General features: G+C 38.4%; 1 protein-coding gene across 1 annotated transcript; it reads right to left on the bottom strand.

The window, feature by feature from the left end:
- Positions 1-17,460: 17,460 nt before the first annotated feature.
- On the bottom strand, positions 17,461-18,657 carry LOC112708792 (uncharacterized). Its single transcript, XM_025760721.1, has one exon. The coding sequence runs from the start codon at positions 18,655-18,657 to the stop codon at positions 17,461-17,463; it is 1,197 nt and encodes a 398-aa protein (XP_025616506.1).
- Positions 18,658-26,026: the final 7,369 nt, after the last annotated feature.

Raw genomic sequence — 26,026 nt, 5'->3', positions numbered from 1 at the left:
AATTTAAATTTATATGTATATTATATAACGTAAAATAAATACTTCGTATAAGAGAATGAATTTAATTATTTTTCTTCTTTCTAATTTTAAAAACTAATTATCTTAAGTATTTTGTATTTTAATTTTAATTATTTATATTTAGTTCATTCCATTACACTCAAAAAATATTCTTAAACTTATTATTGAAATTAAAAAAAATTAATATAATTTAAATAATTTATATACATAATTTAATTAAATAAATTTAACTCTCTAATATTTTTTAAAGAGGATAAGATACAAGATTGAGACAAAAATATATTTTGAAAAAGAAATCTAGAAATTATTATTAACTTTATTGAAAAAATAAAAAACTTTAAATTTTACAAAATATTTTTTTAGAGTTTGGGATTCGACCTAAACTAATTATCCTATATATTAAAAATATAAATATAAATTTATATAATTTTCACCTAACTTTGATCAAACTTTAACTATCATTCACATTTTTTTATTCTTATTTTTTTCTTTGTAAATTTTTTTCCCTTTTTTTAAAGAAATCTAATTCTAATTCGATATTAAAATCAATACAAACTGATATGATCGGTTCAAGTTTAATTACAAAAACATATTTACACCCTAATTTTATAAATTAAATATCAGAAGCAATAACTCTAGTTACAAATCTGACGATAATTTAATACTATTCTGCTCTTTGATTTGTGACTACTTATTTAAAATTATTTTTAAATTTAATTTTAATTATAAAAATCTAAAATTAAATTTAAATAATAACTTAAAATTGATTTAAAATAACACTTTAAAAAAATATTAATTCTGTTCCTAATATATATCCTAATTAAATGGTATGTTATAATATAGTTAATTTTTAAAATCATGATGTTATAGATAAAAAAAAGTAGTATACGTGATAACTTTTATGAAATGAATTATAATATTAAATAAATAATTAAAATAAATAAATTTAAAATTATTAATTAATTAAAACATAAAAATAAATCTTAAAAGATAAAAATATACCAGTATGACAGTACGAATTAGATTGTACTCTAATGAGTTTATGAAATTCTAAAACAAAATAAATTTTAAAGATAAAAATAAAAAAATTATTATGGAAAACAATAATTTTTTTATTTTATTTCAATAAAAAAATTAACACTAATAAAACACTAATTAAAAAAAATGTTGCTTAATAGGTAAAGATATATTTTATGATTATTTTATGGTTTTTATTTAAAAGTATAATTTTATGTTAGTGTTAATTTTTTAAATATTAATTTTTAAAAAAATATAATTTATTGGCATTAATTGTTTGATGATGTTATCAATATATAATAAAAGTTCTATTAATAGAATACCTATTAGAAAATTGTGCCAACACACATTACAATATTGATAATTTAAAGGAGTTTCAAAACTCCAAACATAAGGAGAGTATTGTAACATCCACCTAGAAAAAGATAGAGACTAAAGCCCACTTTCGCTAAATTTTTTAAATAAGTTATTTTGAATAAAAAGCTTAAAATATAAGGACTTTTATTAATAACAATTTTTAAATAAGTTATTTTGTGTTTGAAAAGTTATTATAGAAGTCATTGTTTTAAAGTTGTGCATTAAATAGGAGTGATAAAATAGCTTTTGAAAATAGGAGAAGTCACATTTTTTAACTTCTTTAAAAGCTCTTAAATAACTTTTTGAAAAATTAAAAGTTTATCTAAAAAATTGTACCAAATACTATTAATGTAACTTTTTATAAATCAAAAGTTAAAAAAAGGGTAACTTTTGAAGTTTTCCAAACGAACCCTAAATTCAGTATCTATAAATTAAATGTGAAAAAGAAGAAAAGGAAATTAAAGCGTGGTATAACAAAAAAAAATAGATATTTTTAAATAAAATTTCTTTTTAAATTTTTTAATATAAGTATGTTTTATAGAGTTATTATTTTATAAAAAATATTTTAATCTCATCCATTGATTTAAATTTTTCACACACTCATACGAGTATAAAGTCATAAACATTATGTGTATCTCATATTTTTTAAACTTGTTTTAATTTGTTTGTTGGAAAAACGAATTCTTCTTTAATTTGCTACATTCTTAAGCTTTGCTTGTTCACACTGATGCATATGTAGAAACTTAAGGAGCTGAATCAGATGTAAAATTGTCCATCTTTCTCCAATAATAATATACAAAGGATAGCTCATAAAATAAATACATAATTGAATTTTTCAGTGTCACCTAAAGTAGTCACATACACCTCTAGAAGCAACAGCTGGAAGGAGCAAAATGGGCTAAACTCATTGAAATAAACCTATTTATTTGCTAATATGGGAACTTAATTTGAGAATATAAAGTATTAATTAAGCATATAACAAAGTTACCAACTCATCAGTTAGTAAAGATGTATTTTGACTTAATCATACCTCTTAAATTTAAAGTGAGTATGCAACTATGTCAAAATTTTACTAGACAAACAAAGTAATGTTAGAAAATTATTTTTTTTTTCAGTTAATATTTATCAATTTTTTAAAAATTATTTTATCTTTTTAAATTTTAAATCCTACATTATAAATCTTGCTCCCATCCTTAATTCTGTATCCTAAATTATAAACACAAAATCTTAAAATTAATTAATGTTGGATAACTAAAAAAATTTTTTTTATACTTTTTCATGCAAATAATTTTACTGCAATCAAACACGATTACATCCAATAATAAGAAGATATACATGGTTTCATGGTTTCAAGTTACTTTCAATCAAAATAAGAGGAATTACTTATATAGCACCACTATTCAATTCTTTATACATTGCGGGTTAAATTATTCTAATACATAATCTTTATAGTTTTATTAAATTTGTACTTATTGAATTATTATATTTTAAAATTTTTTAATTATATTTGAGTTTATGTGTATATATTTAAATTAGTTATATTTTTTTTAAAAAAAATTTTAAAAGTTTAATTCTCCTATTTTTATTACGGCATATTGCTGATACAACAAAGACGTTTTGTCTTTTAAAATAATTTTTTGACATATTATCGGTTAACGTAATATATATACAAAATTTGTTAATTTTAGACAAAAATATTAATAAAAAAGATAAAATGTGTCTGATAAAATTAATCGTTAAGAACTGAAATATTATTTTTCAATTGATAATGGACAAAATAAAAGTTAATAAAATAATTAAGGGTTGAAGTGAAATTTTACTCTTAAAAAAGATTCTGTTTCTGTATCATATGTGTCACAATCTATTTATGCAATATTATATATGTACGATACATGTGAATGATATTATTACGTATATAATTTCGTTTGTTAATTTCGTTGATGATTTTTCACATCAATTTTACTATGTTTATTTCGATCACACAATAGTATTTATATGAGAGAAATATTAATGTACCGTATTAAATATTTATATCCTTGATCATATTTAATCTGAATAATCACTAGATAAAAGAAAAATAATAAAATTAAAGATAATTTATCTTTATTATTATATAAATATTCTCTTTTATCTTGTATTTTTTAACTCTAATTTATATAAATTTAATTTAAAATTTTTATTAATTTAAGTATCAGAATTTTTTATAGATACCACCTCAATTTTTTTAAAAAATTCAGATGACATCATATTACTAGAGAAGATATTGAAATACCCGTCAACAAAAAGTTTAGATCTTATTTTCAAACCCAAATCACATCAATTAAAAGTAACCTTCAAAACACTATCCATAATATTTCTCATGCATGAGAATATCAGAGTGAAGAGGTAGTGAAAAAAATATTCCTTTAGAATTAAGGTGCATACATTATGCTTACTCGAGATAAATTGGTATACTTTAGTATTTTAGAAAATAGTAGAAACTGGAATTGAATTTGATTTGAAATGAAAGACAAAACAATTAATTTCTTTTAAATCGGTGGGATTAGAAACCTTAACGAACATTATTGAATTTTCAACATGAGTCATGATCATTTCAAAATGTGTAATACTATATGAACATTTTTCTTCTTTTTTCTATAACTAAGAGTTATAAAAATTTATATGCAAATATAAAAGTTTTTTAACACTGTATATAATAATTGTACAAAAAAATTGTTCTTGAAGAATTATTGATGATAAAAACTAAAAAAAAAAAGCAAGAAAGTGGCAAGTGGCATAACTAACATAGAAGTTTGTGAACACGAGTGATCTCATCATGGTGACCTCGTCTATTATATCATTCAAAGAAAAGCAAAACGTGATTCTTTTAGAAGATTCTTCATGCAATTGATATTTGTTCACACACTCATACGACCATAAACATTATGTATATAAAAATTGAAGATTCTTTTGATTGTTAGAAAAACGAATTCTTTAATTTGCTACATTCTGAAGCTTTCCTTGTTCACATGCATATATAGAAATTTCCAACAACTAACCTTGAATATTCAAAAGAAGCCTTTTACGTAATTAATATCCTAATGGTAATCAACAATAATACTTTATATATATATATATATATATATATATATATATATATATATATATATATATATATATATATATATATATATCAAATTTCATATAATTTTTTTTAATTTATTTTATTTATTAATCAGATGCAAAATGGCCACTCCTTCTCCAATGATATACAAAGGATAGCTCATATAATAAATAATTAATTGATGGGATAAATATTGTTTTAGTATCGAACGTTGGGGGTTAAAATCGAAACTATCTCTAACGTAATTTTTTATTTAGATTCATTCTTAACGTTGAGTACGATTTCGATTCTGACCCTCAACGTTAGGATCAAAATAATACTTATTCTTTAATTGATTTTTTCAGTGTATATGTCACGTAAAAGTAGTCACATCTTTAATTGTTTCCCTAAAAACAACAACTGCAACGAGAAAAATGGGTTAAAACCATTGAAATAAACCTATTTATTTGTTAATATGTGGAACTAATTTGAGAACATAAAGTATTAATTAAGCATATAACAAAGTTACCAACTCAGTTAGTGAAGATGTATTTTGATTTAATCGATCATAACTCTTAAATTTAAGATGAGTATGCAAACTATATGTCAAAATTTCACTAAGCAAATAATTCAACTCCAATCAAACATGATTACATCCAATAGAAAGATACACGTGGTTTCAAGTTTCAACAAAAATAAGAGGAATTATTTACACCAGTATTTAATTTTTTATAAAAAATATTACTTGTACACTCAAATTAGTCACTAAAATTAATTATTAATATATTTATGTATAAATAAATATATTATTTAATTTATTTTTAATATTTATTTATATTTTAATATATATTTTATACTAGTAATTAATTTTAATGTATACTTAATATAGTTGATTCTTTATATATTTTAAAAAAAGCCTTAATATAAAAAAAGGCAACTATAATTTATAGTGGGTGATTTATTTTATACGGAGTTAGTTGAAAATTTACTAATATTATAAAAAAATTTCTAAGAACCAAAAAAATCACCAGATATACATGCATTTGTTTATATAAATTATTTTCTATGTTTTCAATAAAATAACTAGTCATCAAAATAAATAAAATATTTGTATATATGTGTCTATATTATTTTATATTTTTTTTAAAGGAAAAGAGCTCAATATACTATAGTGAAGCAAATAGGATCAAATCAACTAGAAGACAAACAACTTCCAAAGACTCCTACCCTAACGATCCAACATTCTCACGTCATTTCTGGCATAACCATCAACAACCCTAGGGATGCATGCCTCTTTACTCATCACAACTCATGGCAGTCATTGAGATGATCTCGTCAACGCCTTTACCTGCATTCTGAAAAATCCTCCTATTTCGCTCCATCCAAATGTACCAGATAATCGCGTAGAAGCATCTCAGGCGCTGCTTCCGGTCTTCCTTTCTTCTCGGCTCATCTGTCCAACTCAGAAAGTGGTCCTTCACTCGCTCCGGGAATACCCAGGGCTGGCAAAACACAGATATCCATGCACTCCACACCTGCCAAGCAAAATCACAGCAAAAAAATAGGTGATGGACTTGCTCATCATCCTTATTACACAAGACACACTGCGTATCATCCTGACTAATAATCCCCAGGCGGCTTAGCCGTTCCTTTGTATTCACCCTGCCTACCAGGACAAACTAGACAAACAGCTCCACTCTTGGCGGAGCCAACCCTTTCCAGATGGTCTTCGTAAAGCTGTAACTGGCGACATCCTCTGATAGCATTCCTTCTTGTAGCACATGCACAAAGGAGTTAGTCGAAAAAATACCAAGTCTATCATATTTCCACACGACTCTATCCTCCCTATTATTCACTAGTCTCACAGGTCTCAACACATCATGTAGCTGACTCAGTAATTCTACCTCCCACTGAAAGAGCTCACGCCTCCACTGGAAGTTCCAAATCCACTCTAACCCATCCCAAAACCCACAATCCCCAATAACCGACCCACATTGGTTTGAAAACAGAGAAGAGCCTGCGAAATCGATCTTTCAATGAACCACAATGCAACCAAACATCCTCCCAAAATCGAGTCTTTCGTCCGTCACCAACCTCCATAGCCAGACCTGTAATCATCTTATCCCTCAGATATTGCTCCTTGAAATCTATATGGCAGATATCCCTCCAAGGGCCTCCTCTAGTAGGGAGCACTTGCGTGGATAGTAACTCATTAGGCCTCAAGTTATTACATGAACAGACCACCTTCTTTCACAAAGGGCACTCTTCCTTTGTAAAACCCCAACCACTTGAACAATAGTGCGGTGTTCCGAACCATAGCATCTCCAACTCCCAGCCCACCGACTTTTTTAGGGCCTGCACCAACTCCCATTTTACCAACGCCATTCCCTGTTCCCCGTCCTCCTTACTCCACAGAAATCTTCTTTGTAGGGAAATTAACTTCTCCGCAACCGCTTTCAGCATCTTATATAGACTCAAATAATACACTTGTAAGCTATTCAAGATCGATTTTATAAGTACCAGCTTCCCCGCTTTGTTTAGCACCTTAGCTTTCCATAAGCTTAGTTTCTCCTCCACCTTATCAATGATAGGCTTCCAGGTCTTAACCAATCTTGGATTAGCTCCTAAGGGAACTCCAAGGTATTTAACAGGGAGGGTACCTTCCTTGCAACCCCATAGTCTACACATCCGCTGTACCCACTGCATTTCACAATTGAGTGGAATCAAGCTGAACTTGTCGAAGTTGATATTGATCCCTGACTTTAGCTCGAACCAGCACAGTAGCCGCTTGTAATTCTGCATGGTCTCATCATGTGGTGGGCAAAACAAGATAGTGTCGTCAGCAAACTGGAGGTGTGAGAGCTCCACACTGTCTCGACCAACCACCAAAGGGGAGATACCTGCCATTCCTAACTGCCTCACCAATCATTCTATGTAGGACATCCACAACTAGCACAAACAGGAATGGAGAAAGTGGATCCCCTTGTCTCAAGCCCCTTTCCATCTTAAACGGTTTAGTTGGTGATCCATTAATCAAAACTGACATCGAAGCTGTAGTCACACACTCCATAACCCAAGCCCTCCACCTGCGACCAAACCCCATCTTCTCCAGCACAATATCCACAAAGCTCCACTTGACTCGGTCATAAGCCTTTTGGAAATCTAACTTGATTATGGCTGCCTTCCCCTTTCTCCTTTTAAGCCAGTGCACTGTTTCACAGGCTATGAGAGCCCCATAATGATTTTTTCTACCTTGCACAAAAGCACTCTGAGTCTCCCCTACTAGCCTAGGCATCACTGCTCTCATCCTCCTAACAAGTACCTTTGAAATAACCTTATGCATACACCCAGCCATACTAATAGGCCTGAGGTCTTTCATCTCCTTTGCACCAGTGAACTTAGGGGCCAGCGCCACCCACGTAATATTGGAATCTGCGAGTAGCCTGGCTGTCTGAAAAAACCCCATAACCGCTCTTGTGAATTCCGCTCCAATCTCATCCCAGCATCGCTTAATGAAATTCATGTTGAACCCATCACATCCTGGCGCCTTCGAGGACTCACAATCCCACACTGCCTGCCTAATTTCCTCAGCTGAAGGCATCACCTCAAAGGACTTTGATTCTTCCGCATCTATCCTTCCCACTAGCCCATCTCGGAACCCCAGTAAAGGAGAGCTCTCCTAATGATACAGATCTTTATAAAACTCTCTAATAGCTACTTTAATTCTACCTTGGTTCCTTATCAGTCTTCCATTGGCTACCAAATTATCAATTCGATTATTCCTCCTTCTTGATAACGCTATATTATGGAAGTACCTTGTGTTTCTGTCCATTTCCTTGGCTTGCTGAGATCGAGACATTTGCTTCCAGTGGATTTCTTTTCTCACATACTATCGCTCACAGCAAGTAACTAGCGCCTTCCTTCTAGCCTCCATAGTAGCATCATACACTCCAGCACTTATTATATCATCAACATTTTTGATATCTTCCTCAAACTTCAAGATCTTATTGTTCATCTCGCCAAAGTTGTTCTTGTGCCAACTTCTCAACGGGCCCGTTAGCGCCTTCAATTTATCCGTAAATTGCAACTCCCCTAGACCCTCTCATTCCTCCTTAACCATACGAAGGAAGCCGTCATGTGTGAACCACGCGTCAAGACTCCAAAAAGGCTTAGGACCTCCCTTCATCCTCCGCTCCTCCACAATAATAGGGCAGTGGTCTGACAAGCCTCTTGGTCCTCCTCGTAGCCAAGTCTCAGGGAACTCCTCTAACTATTCCACACTTACCAAAACTCTATCAAGTCGACTGCACGAACGACCTCGAAACCAAGTAAACTTGCGGTCTGTAAGTGGCAGGTCCACTTAGTGCATGTCTTGAATCCAATTCTTAAACTCTTCTGCGGATACAGGCAGACTAACAGTACCTTTTCGTTCCTCTGCATACACTATTTCATTAAAATCCCCCATAAAGCAGCAGAGGATCTGGCACAACCCAGCAATGTAGCTCAACTCCTCCCACACCTGGCGCTTCTCTTCTCTACTATGTGCACCATAGATCAAGAAAAAAGCACAGTTGAAGCTATTCTTTAGCACAACACCTTCAACACATAACCATCTTTTCCCCTTATAACAGTTGTTCATCTGAAAAAATGTGTCATCCCAAATCATCAACAGTCCCGCCGATGCACCGTCCGACTCTACATATTCCCACCCTGTCCCGGTACATCCCCAAATCCTATTGACGTCAAACCTTGTCACCACCTGTCTCTTAGTCTCAATCAATCCTAACATGCTCAGGTTAAATTTATTTTTCAAATCCTTCACCATTCTCATCTTCCCATCACCCCGCAACCCCCTAACATTCCAATAACAGAAAGTCATTTTGAACTATTTTTACACACCTGGTTTTTAGTTTTTGGTCTGCACCGCCGCAACTTTACCTTTTGCTTTGCCAATTTTTTTTTGTGCTATTTCTTCATTTTGAGCCTGAAGAATTGCCATTATGTCCTCTTCCTCATTGCATAATATAGCCCCTGATTCCAAAGCCAGCTCCAATGTTTTTTTATTTTCCAATAGTTGCTCCTCCAAGCGCTGGTCATCTGTCTACACCCCATCAACCTGCTTACTGTTCAAGGCTAGCGTATTACTGGTCAGCCTCTGCTCCGTACCCCCCTGTTCAGCCTGAATCCTACATGTACCCCCTAGTCCAGGATCCCCATCCGCCATGCTTACCTCTTTCTCTTCCACCACACCATGACTGTCTCCACCCTCTTCGCTGCTCCCCGTTCCCGACGCCGCTGCTGCGCACTCCAGGTTCTCCGCCACTACGCCTGGAGGACTGTCTTCCTCCTTGTCAATACCTGCACACCCAGCATGACTCACCCTAGATCTTCTGCCGGTGCGGGTTCGGTCAACACCGTCGCGGACCAGCCGGCTCCCCTGATCTGACCTTCCCGGGCTCCCTTCGTTCCCAACCCCACAGTAGGTGTCGCACTCCCCAGTAAGGCAGTGCACCTCGTTCTCGAGGGAACCCTGCTGCGCCTTCAGGAGTGGATTGGCGGGTTGCAGAGCGCTCTTCTCCTAACCCGGTTCAGGTCCAGCAGCTGATGGAATAAGGCCCAGCCCAATATAGCAACCTTCCAGCCTCCTGTCATTGTTCCTGGCCCATTCCTTAGAGCATCCTCCATTTTTTCTTTTTTGTTTTTCAAAGTTTTTTGTCCGTTGCAGCCCATTAAGCAAGGAAGGGAATTCACAAGTAATCGTACGATCGGATTATAACTGGAAGTGTTTTCACGCTCAAAATATGAGATTTCTTGATTGACGCCATCAATGATTTGATTCGTTACTATTTTTGCGCAATTTTGATTTATACTGCCTTTAACCCAATCATTTAAAAAATCAGCAGGAATTACCATCTTACCCTCGTCATCTTCCCCTCCTTGGTTCACCACCATCAGCGACGCTTCATCTTGCTCAGCTCCCTTTGATGAAAATAGTCGCTTTTCCTGCCTATAAACTCCTTCCGTACTCATAATTGCTATGTTCTGATGCAATATCTCATCAGTTATGACTCCACTGTCCATAAAACAATCCCTGGCCTGTATGCCACCTATTCCATGCCCAACCTCCTTGACCAGAACGTCGTACCTCTCAGAGCCAACAGCGACACAAATCCGCTCCTGGATCACTTCCATAGCGTCCGTATCAACTAAGACACGGTCTACAGTGAAAGCACTGCATAATTCTGTCTCTTTCGCACACCCAACTACTGTTCCCTAAAGACCGCCTATCAAGTTAAAATTGTCAACTGACCATGCATGCAACGGGAGGCCGTAGCATTCGAGCCACACCCTTCTGGTATCACTGTGCTCCAATTCATTCCACTTCCTTACTTTATGAAAAGTTTGCAAGAGATCATTCAACTTAAACGTGTAAGTTTCGTCCGCATTTAGGACAGTATCAAAGGTCAAAAGAGTTTTATGATCTCCCAGATCCCGAACTTGGACGACAGAAGGCAGCTGCCTAGCTATTGTACCCCTCAAGGAATTAAAATCAATCGGCTTCGTTGTAATCCCTACAAGGCTTCGCTGTAGCCATTCAATATTATCTGGCGCCACTGCAGCTTCCAGTACCTTAGTCTCGCCAATCTCATGCCCAGTCTTTATAGTTTCCTTCGTCCTTCCCTCTGTCCCAGTGAGCAAGGATTCATCGTGTCTAATCCCTTGTGATTGCTTAACCGATGGGTCTGGTGCATGATCTTCCCGTCGTTGCTTCTCCACGTTCGTTGGTCCCGAGGTTCTTCTGTACCTAGCCTCTCCTACAAAGAGGATCTTGCTTCTCAGCCTCAGACGATTCATTTTCGCTATAGCTTTCGATACCCCTCCTTTCGTCGTGTATCGGATGAAGGCAAATATGTAGATCTCTCCGTTTTTCCATTTTTTGGACAGATATATATCGTTGATGCGCCCAGTCCAGTTGAATAACTAAAACAATTCTCTTTTTGATATATCTTTCGGGAGATTATCCACAAAAATGGAGAAAAACTCAGATTCTAGCCGTCGATACTCTTCTCTGTTCCAAATCCTGGGTTCCTTGCCCTGTTCCTTAGACCTACCCCTTGACTATGTTTCCCACCCATACTCTCGCTTTCTCTCGCTCTCGCTCTCTCTCTCTCTCTCATCATGCCTCGGTTAATTTCGCTCTCATCATGCCTATATTATTTTATATCTATATAGCACGTTAATAATCCATAATAAAATATTATTTTTCTTGCGATTCCTGGGTGCCTGGAAACTTAAATCTGGAATCAGATGCAATGGAAGACCCAAAGTAAAAAAAACTAATTAAAAATTTGAATAAGATATTCAAATGAACCACATCGCTAATTCTTGACCGGTGTATATATATACACACAGCACTATAGCATAAGGAGGATCACAAAGCTCTAAAACATTAAATACATCATTAAATTTAATTAATTAAGGTCTTCATCACAATATATCATAATCATACACAACAAAGCAGCAACATGAGTTCTAATAATTTCTCCAGCAACAATAGCGGGGAGCAAACCATGACAGGAGTGTTGAATTCAACTGGGCCCACATCTGGAGAAGGCAACAACTCCATATTTTGCTCCAATTGTATTAAGCTGCGAGGTGGTGGCTTTAAGTCGTGTTTCGCAAAAATTAAAATTCGAAGCTGCTTTATTACCTGCTGTCCTTGTCCCTGTTGTTGTTGTTTTGATAAGTCATAATCATCTCAATTAAAATGTTTTAGAATGATGTTAATTATATAATAGTAACTATCATAATATTTTTCTTAGTAAGATAGATTCTATTACTATATATAGGTGGATTCTAATAAAAAAACACTCTTCCTTGTCTTTGAAATGTAATAACTATCATTATCTTAAATTTTGTCTTATTATCTTTGCATTGTGATCCAATTACTACTATCTAATATTGTGTTTTATAGAAGTTTTCATATATCTGAATGCTAATAATATAATAATGATTGTAGCAATTCTGATCTAATTCTACTCATAATAAAAAGCTCGCATACATGTTAATTGTGTCTTTAGCATCATATTTGTTGTACTAAGTTCGGGTTTTTTCCCTAAAAATACAAGTGGAAAAAAAATAGTTTTATGTGAAAAGGTTTTTAAAAAAATGGATCATTATATAAAAAATGTATACATGAAAAAAAAGGAAGATTCAAAATATTATAAAATGGACACTAAAATCAAATCAATGTATTTGAACCTTAGTTCAGTGTAAAGATTAACACTCTTTCTTTCTCCTTACTCATTTCTTTATTTTTAGTCCTTAATTTTTTTTAAATGACCACTTTAGTTTCTAATATGAGAAATGTTATTTATACACTAAAATCAACCACTAAAATCAGTCACCAATATATTTGTGTATAAATATATGTATGGTTTAATTTATTTTCAATGTGTATTTATATTCCAACATATATTTTATATTAGTAGCTTATTTTAATAGCTGATTTTAGTATACACGTTACATAATCCTTCTAATATTTGTTTATTACTCATTAGTTCCTAAACTTATTAAAAGATATGTATTGCATAACTAATTTGTTCCAAATTTAGTAATTGTTACAATAATTAAAATGTTAGAGAAATAATAATTTAAAATTATTTTATTTAATTTAACATCTATAATCTAATATGACAACATACATTTATAATTATACATTTATTCAAGAAATAATTAATGAAGACAAACAAAGACCAAAAAATAAGTTATGATTACGTATAATGAAAGACAGAATAATGTCTTTCAAATCGTTTGGGAAAAAAACCCCTCAAACTTGTAGATTCAAGTTCAACATGAGTGAACATTGAATTTTCAACACGAGTGGCGATAATTTCAAAATGACTCCCTTAAGATAGGCAACTCAGGCCAAAATGAATTTTTTCGCAAGAATTTGAATAATATATAATTATTGACTATGTTACATGTCCACTAAAATTAATAACCAAAATTAGTTATCTGTATGGTTAGTCGGTTACTGGACGGTTTAGAGATACTTGTCGGGTGCAAAGATGGGGCCTGATATCGGTTCGGGTTTGGGGCGCGAGTTGAGAGAGCATCCGACTTTCCAAGCTCTTCGTGAGTTGAGGGGGGTGCCACCTGCAATGACACTCCAACGCTCAAGTCAGAAGGTGTGCAGGTGGTATGAGAATAGGGGATATGATGACGTATCTCTGGAGAGGGGTAGGGCCCTCCCCTTATATACCCTGTCAGTAGGGCGGGCCCCACAGGGGGAGGCCACCTTCCAGGAAGCTTCGTGCCCCACAACTGTTATGCAGTTGGCCAAAGGGATGCGTGTCCGAGTCGCAGAACCGGACGGGTTGTGGACGCCCTTCCGATCGCACAGATCGGGTTATTTGTGGGCCGGGTCGGCCGCTATGCCAGTTGGACCGGGCCGCAACAGTGCCCCCAACGCGTCAGCTATGGCTATGAATGCCATTGGTGGCGCGTTTTGCTTTCTCTTTCGCGAGTCGTCGCCTAGTCGGTCGTCCGTGGGAAGGACGCGCCTTCTGCGCGCGGGTATGCCTGTTCGTGATTTGGGAGCATCTTTTGTCGCCTCGTTCTTCGCGTTGAGCATTTAATGCTCTTAATGGGTAATTCAAAACCCCATGAAAAAAGACTAATTTGCCCCTGCCTTTCACGCTTTTTAGAGTTGGTTTCTTTTCAGTTTTTCTCTGGTTTCATTATATTATCGCTTCGTTTCTTTTGCTTCCTCCATTTTCTTCCAAAATCTTTGCTACGAGCCCCTGCTTTGTTCAGATCTTTCCCAGCTTTTCGATCCTTCCTGATCATTGCCAATATCCTGGTAAGCTCCCTATTCTTTTCTTTGGTATTATGGAGTTGCTTATTTTCATTTTTCGTCTTCCTGTCGTTGCACTCTTGATTTGAATTGCATGTTTACTGGCGTTTTAGCATTAGGTAGATACTGTAGGGGGTTACCATTCTAGGATTTTTTTTTCTGGCCTTACTATTGGTTGTAGATTTATACCTTGTTTTGTAGTTGTCGAATAGGTGAGTTATAGTTTCTGGTATTATTACCAGCTTCTCGGCCTTTTAGACTGATATTGGGTGGTGCCCCCACTGTAGGTATGGCTCAGCGTCCTGTCGTGAGGGTCATGAGACCGGCACCCTATGACCGATATGCTTGGGTGACTTCGGATGTGAAGGACGCCCCTAATCAAATGTCCCTAGAGGAACTTACGGAGTTCCGACAGGCCGACTATCTTTGTGGAGGAACCGACGAAGAGGCTAATTATGCAGCTTTCGTTCCTGCCGACAATGAACGAATATATCAATTAAATATGCACTCTCCCCAGGTCCCTGATTGGATGTGATTGTATAAGACCATGTTTACTCACTTGGGAGTTCGCCTTCCCTTCTCCCCTTTCCAAATGGTGCTACTTAATCGTTGTGACGTGGCGCCGTCCCAATTGCATCCGAACAGCTGGGCTTCCATCCGCTGTTTTGAGATGGTGTGTGAGCATCTGGAGTTGCCGATCTCCGTCGAAGTGTTTCTTTTTCTTTTTATTTTAACAAATCCTTCCAAAGAGGGGAGAGCTAAAAAGGGCTACATGTCCTTCCGGGTGGCCCAAGGCTGGAGGATCTTCGGCGTCTTCGAAGATTCCTATCACGATTTTAAGGATAAGTATTTCAAGGTCCGTCCCGCAGAAGGTCGGCATCCCTTTTGGCTGACATTAGAAGGGGAACGTCGCATACCGACTTACTAGAGTTTCGGGGCGGGAGCTAACGCCTTTACCAAAATAACATATAAAGGGTTATCTCCTGAGTACAAGAGGGTTGCCAACGTATTGTTGGCTGCTTTTAGGAAGAATCTCGTTGATTTCTATCTCCTCATGGGTGATCGGGACATGGCTAGGAATTATATATGTAAGTAGCCGTATGGCGATTTACCCGTGTTTATAATTGTCCTTTTTGTTGTTTCGGTTTGACGACTAACAGGCTCTTGTGTTTTGTTGCAGTGTCAATGTCTGCCGAGGTAACAAGACTTGATGCTTTGTTCAACATCTTCTTAGCTGATGGCAGTGATGATGACTCCGCTACTCCTGCCCAGGAGGTGCCAGCTGACGATGTCATTGAGCCTGAGCTCCCATCCCAACCTACTCAGGGGGAGGGGCATGGAACCAGCACCACTTCGGGTCCTCAGCAGGAGGCAGGGGCTGGTTCGGGTCCCCGACCAGAGGGGGATCTGGGGGACGAGGAGGAGGGTGACGAATCAAGGAAAAGGAAATCGCCTTCTAGTCCTGAAATTGAAGTGTTGGTTGAGAATCCTAAGAAGAGGAGGTCGTCTTCCAGTCCGGAGGGGGATCTCACCGTTATGGAGAAGAACTTTGATACCAGAAAATTTATCAATTCCCAGCTGCTTCCCGGCACTGAGGAATTCTTTTACGGTGGGGACCTTGCTTCGCAAGCAAGGTGGATGTACCGAACTTTGCATCGAGGAGCAGCTATAGCGAGGAAGGTGGAATCTGCCTTGGCGGAAACACGGTATTTGGGAACAAAACTTGAATCTTCTGTCAAGGCCAATGCCAAGTACAGAGATGAAGTAAAGTTGCTTCGGAAACAACTTGCTGCTGCCGAGGAGAGGGCCAAGGCAGCCGAGGAGAAGGTAAAGGTTGCTGAGGAGGAAGTCAAAACTGCTAAGGAAAAGGTTAAGACTGCTGACGCCTCCGTGGCGCGTCTTATCGAGCGAGAGCTCACCCTGGAAAGTCAACTTAATACTGCTCAGGGTCAGGTGGTCACGCTGGAGAAGGAGCGTGATGAGGCCCTCTCGTCGGCCAAGGCGGCCCAGGGTGAAGCTGCTGAAGCAGGGCAAGAGTACCATCTTGATGACTGAGGAGGCCTTCAAGGCTCAAGTGAAGCTACTGGCTCCCAATTTCGATACCTCGGCTGTTGGCGTTTTCAAAACTATTAGGGATGGCAAGATTGTTGACATGCCGACGAAGTAACTTTTAGCTTTGTATACTGTAAACTTTTGTGGATTTAGAACTTTCGTAATTTTAACAAATATGCTTGCCGTTTGGTCGGCATATACCGAACTACTTCTCTTCTAGCTTTGTTGGTAATCCTTTTATTTTGTATCCTCTTTACCGTTCTGTTAGTAGTCGGCTATTTGTTTATATTTACTTACCGTTTTGCTGGTAATCGGTGAAGCCGGACCGTGGCTTTTATTGTTTTAGTAACCGCGCACGACGACGTTCTTTACTTTGGTGGTTTCCAGGGTGATCAGTCCCGGCATACCGTTTCGTTGTTTAACCGGCGTAGCCATTCAATTAGCGATGCTCAACGTAAAAAAGAAACGACAAATAGTAGATGAATAATATAGGTAAATGGTTCTAAGACAAGGTAATAGTAAATATATGACAAAGGCAAATAAGTCAACAGAAAATAACACAGGTCTTACTAAACTGTTTACAGCGGCAGGTCATCTGCTCGGTTGGCACTTCTTGCTTACTATGAATAGAATCTCCTTAAGTTGCCCGCATTCCAGGTCCTCAAAACTTCCTTGCTGTCCAGCTGCTCTAACTTGTAGGCGCCATCGCCGAGGACCTCCTTCACCTTGTATGGGCCTTCCCAGTTTGCCGCCAACCTTCCTTCACCCGGAGTCGGTAGCCCTATGTCGTTGCGCCGCAAGATCAGGTCGCTCCATTCAAATTCTCTCTTGAGTACCTTGGCATTGTAACGTAGGGCCATTCTTTGCTTTAACGACATTTCTGATAGATGGGCCGTCTCCCTGGCCTCGTCTATCAAATCCTTTTCTACGGCTTCCTCAACTCCTCCTAGGAGCATCCGTGGGCTAGGCTCGCCGATCTCCACAGGTATTATTGCCTCTACCCCATATGTGAGTCGGAAGGGGGTCTCCCTGGTAGATGATTGCTACGTCGTGCGATAGGACCAGAGGACTGAGGCTAACTCGTCCGCCCATGCCCCCTTTTCTGGTCAAGTCTCTTCTTGAGGCCTTGCAGGATAACCTTATTCGCAACCTCAACTTGATCGTTGGTTTGGGGATGCTCTACTGACGAGAATTTTTGCTTTATGCCCAGGCCGACAAGGAACTCTCCGAATTTCTTATCAGCGAACTGGGTCCCGTTATCCAAGATAACGACTTTCGGGATTCCAAACCTGGCTATCACAAGTCTCCACATGAACTTCCGATAGTTTGCCGAGGATATACTAGCTAACGGCTCGGCTTCTATCCACTTGGTATAATAATCGATGGCCACTATTAAGTACTTGACCTGCCCTAGCCCGATCAGAAAGGGTCCTAACAGGTCGATTCCCCATTGCGAGAAAGGTCGGGAAACCGTTAGTAGGCTTAGCTCGGCCACTGGTGCTTTGTGGAAGTTGGCGTTCTCTTGGCATCTTTTGTACCTTCTAACGAATTCTTTAGAATCTGCCATTATAGAGGGCCAGTAATAACTAGCTCTGACAAGCTTTCTGGCTAGGGCCTTTCCTCCGATGTGGTGGCCGCAGCATTTCTCGTGGACTTCTCTATGGACGTAGTTTGTTTGGTCAGGATGCAGACGCTTCAACAGAGGTTGGTTAAGCCCCTTCTTAAACAATTGGCCTTGTATGATTGTATACTTGGATGCTTCTCGCCTTATTGTCTTTGCCGCCTTCTCGTCGCTGGGGAGTTTGGCCTTTTCCAAGAAATCGATGATTGGGCTCATCCAGGAAGGATCTACCTGGGTCAGATGCAACGACACTGTCGGTTCCTTTATCAAACCCTGAATGAGAGATCGGTTCCCCGTCCCTGGTTTTGTGCTCGCCATCTTTGATAGGAGGTCTGCCCGTGCGTTCCTCTCTCTCGGTACGTGCTGAACTGTGACCTCCTCAAATTGCTTACTCCATTCCCTGACTTTCTCCAGAAATTTCTGTAATAGTGAATCTCTGGCGTGGTAGGTCCCATTGATCTGCGAGGTCACGACCTGTGAGTCGCTACATATTTCCAGTTTGGTAGCTCCAACCTCTCTTGATAGAGCTAGGCTGCCTAGTAAGACCTCGTATTCTGCTTGATTGTTTGATACCGGGAATTTGAACTTGACTGACTGCTCGTATACAACTCCACTTGGGTTCTCTAAGATGATTCCTGCTCCTCCGAACATTTGGTTGGATGCTCCGTCCACATGGAGCTTCTACCGTGTGCTCGGAGTCCCGGCAGGGTCCCCTATGACCTCTACCAGGAAGTCAGCCATGGCTTGAGCCTTGATCGCGTGCCTGGGTTTATACTGCAAGTCATATTGGGAGAGTTCAACAGCCCAAGTCATCATTCTACCCGCCAGATCAGGTTTCTGGAGTACTTGGTGGATTGCCTGATCCGTCCTGACGATTACTTAGTGCCCTTGAAAGTACTGTCGCAGCCTGCGGTACGAGGTCAGGAGCGCATATGCCACCTTCTTCAGCTTGCTGTACCTTAGCTCTGCTCCTTGTAGTGCCTTACTCACGAAATATATTGGTTGTTGGATCTTCCCTTCTTCTCGCACCAAGACCGCTGCCAATGCCTCATCGGTTACTGCCAAGTACAAGTACAGTGCTTCTCCATTCTTAGGCTTCCCTAGGACGGGTGGTGCCGAGATTATTTCTTTGAAGTGCTTGAAAGCCTTCTCGCATACCGGGGTCCACTCGAACGCTATCCTCTTTTTCATCAAGTTGAAGAAGGGTAGCGCTTTGGCCGCCGACACACTGAGGAAGCGGGACAGCGCGGTGAGTCTGCCCGCCAACCTTTGGACATCTTTCACGCATCTCAGGCTCTTCATTTGTAGGATTGCTTTGCAATTTTCCGGGTTGGATTCCACTCCTCTCTGGGTTATCATGAACCCCAAGAATTTCCCGGCTTCGACGGTAAAGGCACACTTGAGTGGATTGAGCCTCATGCCGTGTTGTCGAAGAGAGGAGAAGACGTTCTCTAGGTCAATGATGAGGTCCTCAGCCTTGGTGGTCTTGACCAAGATGTCGTCTACGTACACCTCTACCGTCCCGCAGATGAGGTCTTTGAATATCTTATTCATCAGCCTTTGGTACGTAGCCCCTACATTCTTCAGTCCGAACGGCATCACCTTGTAGCAGTATGTCCCTCCTGGCATTATAAATGCCATTTTCTCCTTATTTGGCCGGTGCATCAGTATCTGATTGTACCCGGAATAGGCATCCATGAAACTCAAATATCGATACCTGCTGCCGCGTCAATAAGGGCATCAATGTTGGGAAGGGAGAAAGAATCCTTGGGACATGCTTTGTTGAGATCGGAATAATCCACGCGCATTCTCTATTTTTCACTGGGATTTTTAACTAGGACTACGTTCGACAGCCAAGTCGAGTAGTCGAGTTCCCGGATGAAGCCCACTTCTAGTAGATTGGCCATTTGCCTGGCCACCTCTTCTGCCCTTTCTTGGGACATTTTCCTCCTCCTTTGAACCACCGGCTTTGCTTCTGCTCTTATGGCTAGTTGGTGTGACATGAACTGGGGGTCTATACCCGGCATGTCGGCCAGAGTCCAGGCAAACAAGTCGCCGTTAGCTCTGATCATCTCCATCAGGGGTTCTTTCAAGTCGTGAGGCAGGTTTCTGTTTACAAAGGTGAACTTTTCATCCAAATCGCCGACCCTGAACTTTTCGAGGTCCCTTTCAGGTTCTGGCCTGGGCTTGTCATCAACCCTGACATCTAGGTCGGCGCGGAAGACACCGGATGCTTCCTTAGATTTCTTCCTTAGAGTAAGGCTGGCATTGACGCATGCGACCGCCGTTTCCAAATCTCCCCTGACGGTCCCCACTGATCCGTCATCAGCAACAAACTTCATTAGCAGTAGTTTGGTACAAATAACTGCTCCAAACTCGTTAATGGTTCCTCCCCAAGATGAGGTTGTAGGCCATGGAGTCTCTTAAGACAACAAACTCTACCATTAGCGACCTCTTCCCTCGACCTCCGCCAATAGAGACAGGGAGGGAAACTACTCCGTCAAGCTTGATGAAGTTATCAACCAGGCCGACAACGCCGTGTTGGTGGCCCCTCAAGTCGGCATCCCATAGGCCTAAAGCATCAAATACATTACGGAACATGATGTTGGAATCGTCTCCCGTGTCTACTAGGATCTGTTTTACCAGGGCGGTGCCTACCCTGGCCGTGATCATCATCAGAGGGTTCTCCGTCACATCGTCAAACCATTGGTCTTCGGGGCCGAATGATATCGACGGTACCCTCTGGGAGGGCAGCGTGGAGCCAGAAGACATGGCTAAGACCTTGGCGTCCTTCTTGCTAGCCGATTTCGATCTAGGGGGAACGTCTCTCCCGATCATTACATTTACAACAGTGAGGCCACGTTCATTATCCTCCTCAGGCTCTCATCTTTGTCTCACGGCACAGTTTTTGTCCTTGCTGGACCATTCGTGGTCCCGCCTCCTCGGTTCCCTTATAAGGTGGGAGAAATCGGCCAGCTTTGCCTCCCGAATGGCCTGCTCCAGGGCGTCTTTAAGGTCGAAGAAGTCTTGGGTCTTGTGGCCATAGCCCTTGTGGTAATCGCAATAGAGGTTTTTCTTTCCTCTCGTCCTATCCTTGAGCTGTCGGGGCTGCGACAAGATGCCCTTGTCTACAATCTTCTAGTAGACTTCAACGATTGGAGCTGTCAGGGGGGTATAGTTGGTAAACTTTCCTACCCGGGAAAACGACTTGAAGGTTTTAGCTGATCCTCCGTCTTTGGAGTGCTCCTTTGACCTTTCCCCGCCACTGAGCGGGCGAGCATTGGAGGAAGCGGGCTGCCACGACCTGGCTGATTCTTCATCATTGATATATTCCCTAGCCACGTTCTGAATTTCTTGCATTGTCCAAACGGGTTTGGTGGTAAGGTGTTTCCTGAAATCCTCATTCAATAACCCGTTGGTCAAGCATAGGCTGGCTACCGAATCGGTTAAGCTGTCGATCTCTAAGCACTCGTCATTGAATTTATCCAGGTATTTCCTGGTCGGCTCGCCGGTTTTTTGTGTTACTCCCAGTAGATTGATCGAGTGCTTCGTTTTGGCGATACGTGTAGTGAACTGAGCCAAGAAAGCGCAACTGATGTTGGCAAAGGAGGTTATGGAGCCTTGAGGGAGGGCGTTGAACCAACGAATTGCCGGCCCAGCTACGGTTACAGGGAAAGCGCGACACCTTACTTCATCGCCCACCCCTTCCAGGTTCATCCTGGCCTCAAAGGTCGTTAGGTGCTCCTGGGGGTCTTGGGTCCCATCATACTTCATGTTCGTTGGCTTATCGAAGTGCTTCGGTAGCCAGACTTCCAAGATCGAGTGATGGAAAGGAGTTGCTCCTATGACCACCGGTTGTCGCCTTTTCCTCGTTCTTTCTCTACTGTCTTCCCTGTGTGGTCGGCTTCTCCTTGACCTCTCTCTGTTGTCTTCTTACTGTGGTCGGGTTTTTCTTGGTCTTTCTCTGCTGCCTTCTCGGTCTTCTTCTACAGCTTCTCTCATCGGTGATCGGGAGTAAATCACAGGATCTCGTCGTCTCCTTGGAACTTCCCTACTTTCCTGGCTCTCAGACTCTGTCTGGGGGCTTGGAGTGCGCCTGGAGTGACTTCTTCGGAGGCTTCTTTCTCTCCTTTGAGGAGATCAGGAACGCTCTTGACTGGGAGTCGGTTGATGGCGTTCTCTGTTGGCCACTTCCCGTTCTAGGTTTTGCACTCTGTGGCACAGTTGTTGTATTATTCTTACGCTATCACTGCCTGTTCCTCCAAAGGGTCGTCTCTCGGGTTGTCGCGGGGGGGGGGGGAGATCTGGTGCGCTCGCGAGTGGGAGCGCCTGTGGCTACCCTACCGCTTCTGGGGTCCATTCCCTCCCCGCAGGGCTCGCCTTCGTCGTCCGCCCTTACTATGCCCAAAATAAAGTCCATGTCCCCACAGACGACGCCAATGTACGATTAGTCGATTACCGGACGGTTCAGGGATGCTTGTCAGGTGAAAAGGTGGGGCCTGGTATCGGTTTGGGTCTGGGGCACGAGTGGAAAGAGTAGCCAACTTCCCGAGCTCTTTGTGAGTTGAGGGAGGTGCCACCTGCAATGACACTCCAACCTCAAGTCAGAAGGTGTGCAGGTGGTATGAGAATAGGGGATATGGTGACGTACCTCTGGGGAGGGGTAGGGCCCTCCTCTTATATACTCTGTCAGTAGGGCGGGTCCCACAGGGGAAGGCCACCTTCTAGGAAGCTTCGTGCCCCACAACTGTTATGCAGCTGGCTAAAGGGGCGCGTGTTCGGGTCGCAGAACCGGACGGGTTGTGGACGCCCTTCCGATCGCGCGGATCGGGTTGTTTATGGGCTGGGTTGGCTGCTGTGCCAGCTGGGCTGGGCCGCAACATTATCAATATAAAATATATGTTAAAATATAAATACACATTAAAAGTAAATTAAATCACACATATATTTATACATAAATACATTAGTAGTTAATTTTAGTGATTGATTTTAGTGTACAAATAATATTTTTGTATAATTATATACTATATGTATGAACAATTTCTTTTGCAAGAATATGAATAATACTATGTGAACAAATATGAAAAAAAAAATTAACTCTTAGTTGTATAATAATTGTACAAAAAGATTATTTATATAGCATTATTGATAATAAAAACTAAAAAGAAAAGAAAAGTAAGAATAAGTCAAAAGTGGCAATACTATATATTATACAATAAATGAGTTTAGTGATCTCATCTGTTGTATCATCATAGTGACCTCATCTCTTAGTTGTATCATTCAAAGAATATTTTTTAGTTTAGACATGAAGCAACAAAATGAGTTTCTTTTATATATGAGACAAAAAAATATTTAAAAAAATTAATCTAAAGTAATATAAAATTAATTATTTTATTTTTTGTAATTTTAATTATTGTAAAATAATTAAATAATATTAAATAAAATAAATAACTAATTATAAATATCACATGTATAAAATTATAAATATTAAATTAAATGTGATAACTTTAATTATTAAATTAAATAATTATTAAAAGAAGCCTGCAATATGCAAACGGTAAGCAACAAAGTTTATATCATATTCCATGTCATTTTCTTTTAAATTATTTATTCTTAAGGATGGAATAGGATGCAAAGTTAAGGAGGCGAAGTAAAAAAATTAACAAGCTAAATCAAATGCAAAATGACCCATCCTTTCCAATATACAAAATTTTTAAGTAAAATCACAAATAAGTCTTTGAAGATTTATACTTTAAATAAATTAATTTTTGAAAAAAAAATATTAATAAAGACTTCTATCATAATAGATAAGGACAATTATTAGTCCTTATAATTGGGATAGAAAATTTTAATTTAAATTTCAGTTGTTTATATTCTTATCTTAGAAAATTTTATTAGTCTTTTTTTTTTAAGAATTAATTTGTCCAAAAATATAAACTTTCAGAAGACTTATTTGTCAATTTATTCTTAATGGATTAAAGTTTAACATAGCGCTCAAATATTATTTCATCCAATAAGAAGATATACGTGATTTCAGGCTTCAACCAAAGTAGGAGGAATTGCTTAAGCACTATATATTCAATTCTTTATATATTGCAAGTAATTAAAACCTTATATATTAGAGTAATTCTTCGCATACAAGCGATTAAGGCTTGTAAGCCTTACAAGTTCAATTAAAACTAACGCTCAAAATACGCTTCCAACCATTCTTCTTCCTCTTTGTCTTCTCCTTCTTCTTTTCTTTCGTTTCTTGCCTTCTCTTTCTCCTTTTTCTTCTTCTTCTTGCTGCACATTCTTCTTCTCCTTTTCTTTCGTTTCTGCACTTTCTTCTTCATCGTCTTCCTCTTCTTCTTCATTTACGTTCTTTTCTCTCTGTTTTATCTTTTTTTTTTCGATTTTTCATGATGAAATCGTTTTTGAAGAAGAAGAAGCAGTAGAAGATGAGGAGGAGAAAGAGAAAGAGTTCTGAATTATGCATAAAATGTATTTTAACGAATTTTGGGTGTATTTCTTTAAATCCTTTGGGTGTATTTTCTGTAATCCTTTGGGTGTATTTTCTATAATCGTTTGGGTGAATTCCTGTAACCATTTGGGTGTATTTCTGTAATCCTTTGGGTGTATTTCTGTAATCATTTTGGGTGTACTTCTGTAATCGTTTGGGTGTATTTCTGAAGTTCCATTATCTTCAAAATGATTACAGAAATACACCCAAAATTCGTTGCATAATTCAGAACTCTTTCTCTTTCTCCTCATCTTCTGCTGCTTCTTCTTCTTCAAAACGATTTCAAAGCTTGATTTCAGAAACCATGAAAATAAAAAAAAAACGAAGAAGAAGAAGAGGAAGAGGAAGAGGAAGAGGAAGAAGAAGAACCGTTCTGAGTGTAGCGCTTTGAAAATAGGAAACGTTGAATAACGCATTAAAAGGCCTAGTAACTTGTAAGACTTGTAAGTCAAAAAGACTTGTATATGTAGCACTCCTCTATATATTAATATCAAAAAGGCAACTATAATCCATAAATAATGGTAAAATATTTTTGTTATAATCCCTGCCTGGATATATGGAAATCTAGAATCAGATGCAAATAATTAAAGTTAAGGATCCAAAGTAAAAAAAACTAATTAAAAACCTGAATAAGATATACAAATAAACCATGCCTAATCCTTGTCCAATGGCATAAGGAGGATCACTAAGGTCTAAGACATTACATAATTGAATTGAATTAAGGCCTCCATAATATATCATACACACCAAATTAAAGAAGCAACATGAGTTCTAATAATTATTCCAGCAACAATAGTGGAAAGCAAAACACCAAAGGTGCGGTAAATTCAAGTGGATTCACATTTGGAAAAGGGAACAACTCCATGTTCTGCAACTGTGTTAAGCTGCCGGGTGGTGCTCTTTGTGGTGTTTTATGCCTTTGGCAACAAGTTTCTGGTTGCTTTAAGTCATGTTTGGCCATTGTTAAGATTCCAAGCTGCTTTACCTGTTGCCCCTGCCCTTGTTGTTGTTGTTTTGCTAAGTCATAATAATCATCTCATATGAAATACTTAGCATCATCTTGTTATATTTAAATCTTTGTCGTTAGTTAACTTGTCTTATATGTTATATGGTTCATGTTAGAATCTTTCTTACTAGCTAGTTTGTGTCAAAATTTTATGGTATCATCATAAAATTTACTATTGATTAGTGAGATGGTGAATTCTACAATTGACTATTATTATGATAAATATAAAAGATATATAATTTTAAAAATATATAAAAATATTATTGAATAGTAAAAAATATAATTTTAATTATATTTTTATGTATTGTCAAAATTTTAGAATTATCTTATGTTTTTATAGCCACTAAAATGATAGTCATGATAGTATTCACTTTAGTTAGTAACATAGATTCGCCAATCAGTCTTGGCTCTAATGGCATATCTTTCCCTCCTCACTTTAAAGGTCTAGGGTTCAAAATGCAATTAAGGAAAAAATGTGATAAAAATGTGTGAGAAGTACCTAGGATTGAGGT

The sequence above is a fragment of the Arachis hypogaea genome, chromosome 9, assembly GCF_003086295.3.
Source record: "Arachis hypogaea cultivar Tifrunner chromosome 9, arahy.Tifrunner.gnm2.J5K5, whole genome shotgun sequence".
Lineage (NCBI taxonomy): Eukaryota > Viridiplantae > Streptophyta > Magnoliopsida > Fabales > Fabaceae > Arachis > Arachis hypogaea.
Note: the sequence above shows the minus strand (reverse complement) of the source record. Positions and strands in the feature narration are given on the sequence as shown.

Bases quoted from the DNA above. Each gene is read 5' to 3' on its own strand.
- LOC112708792 (XM_025760721.1), bottom strand. From the start codon at position 18,657: ATGTTCGGAGGAGCAGGAATCATCTTAGAGAACCCAAGTGGAGTTGTA.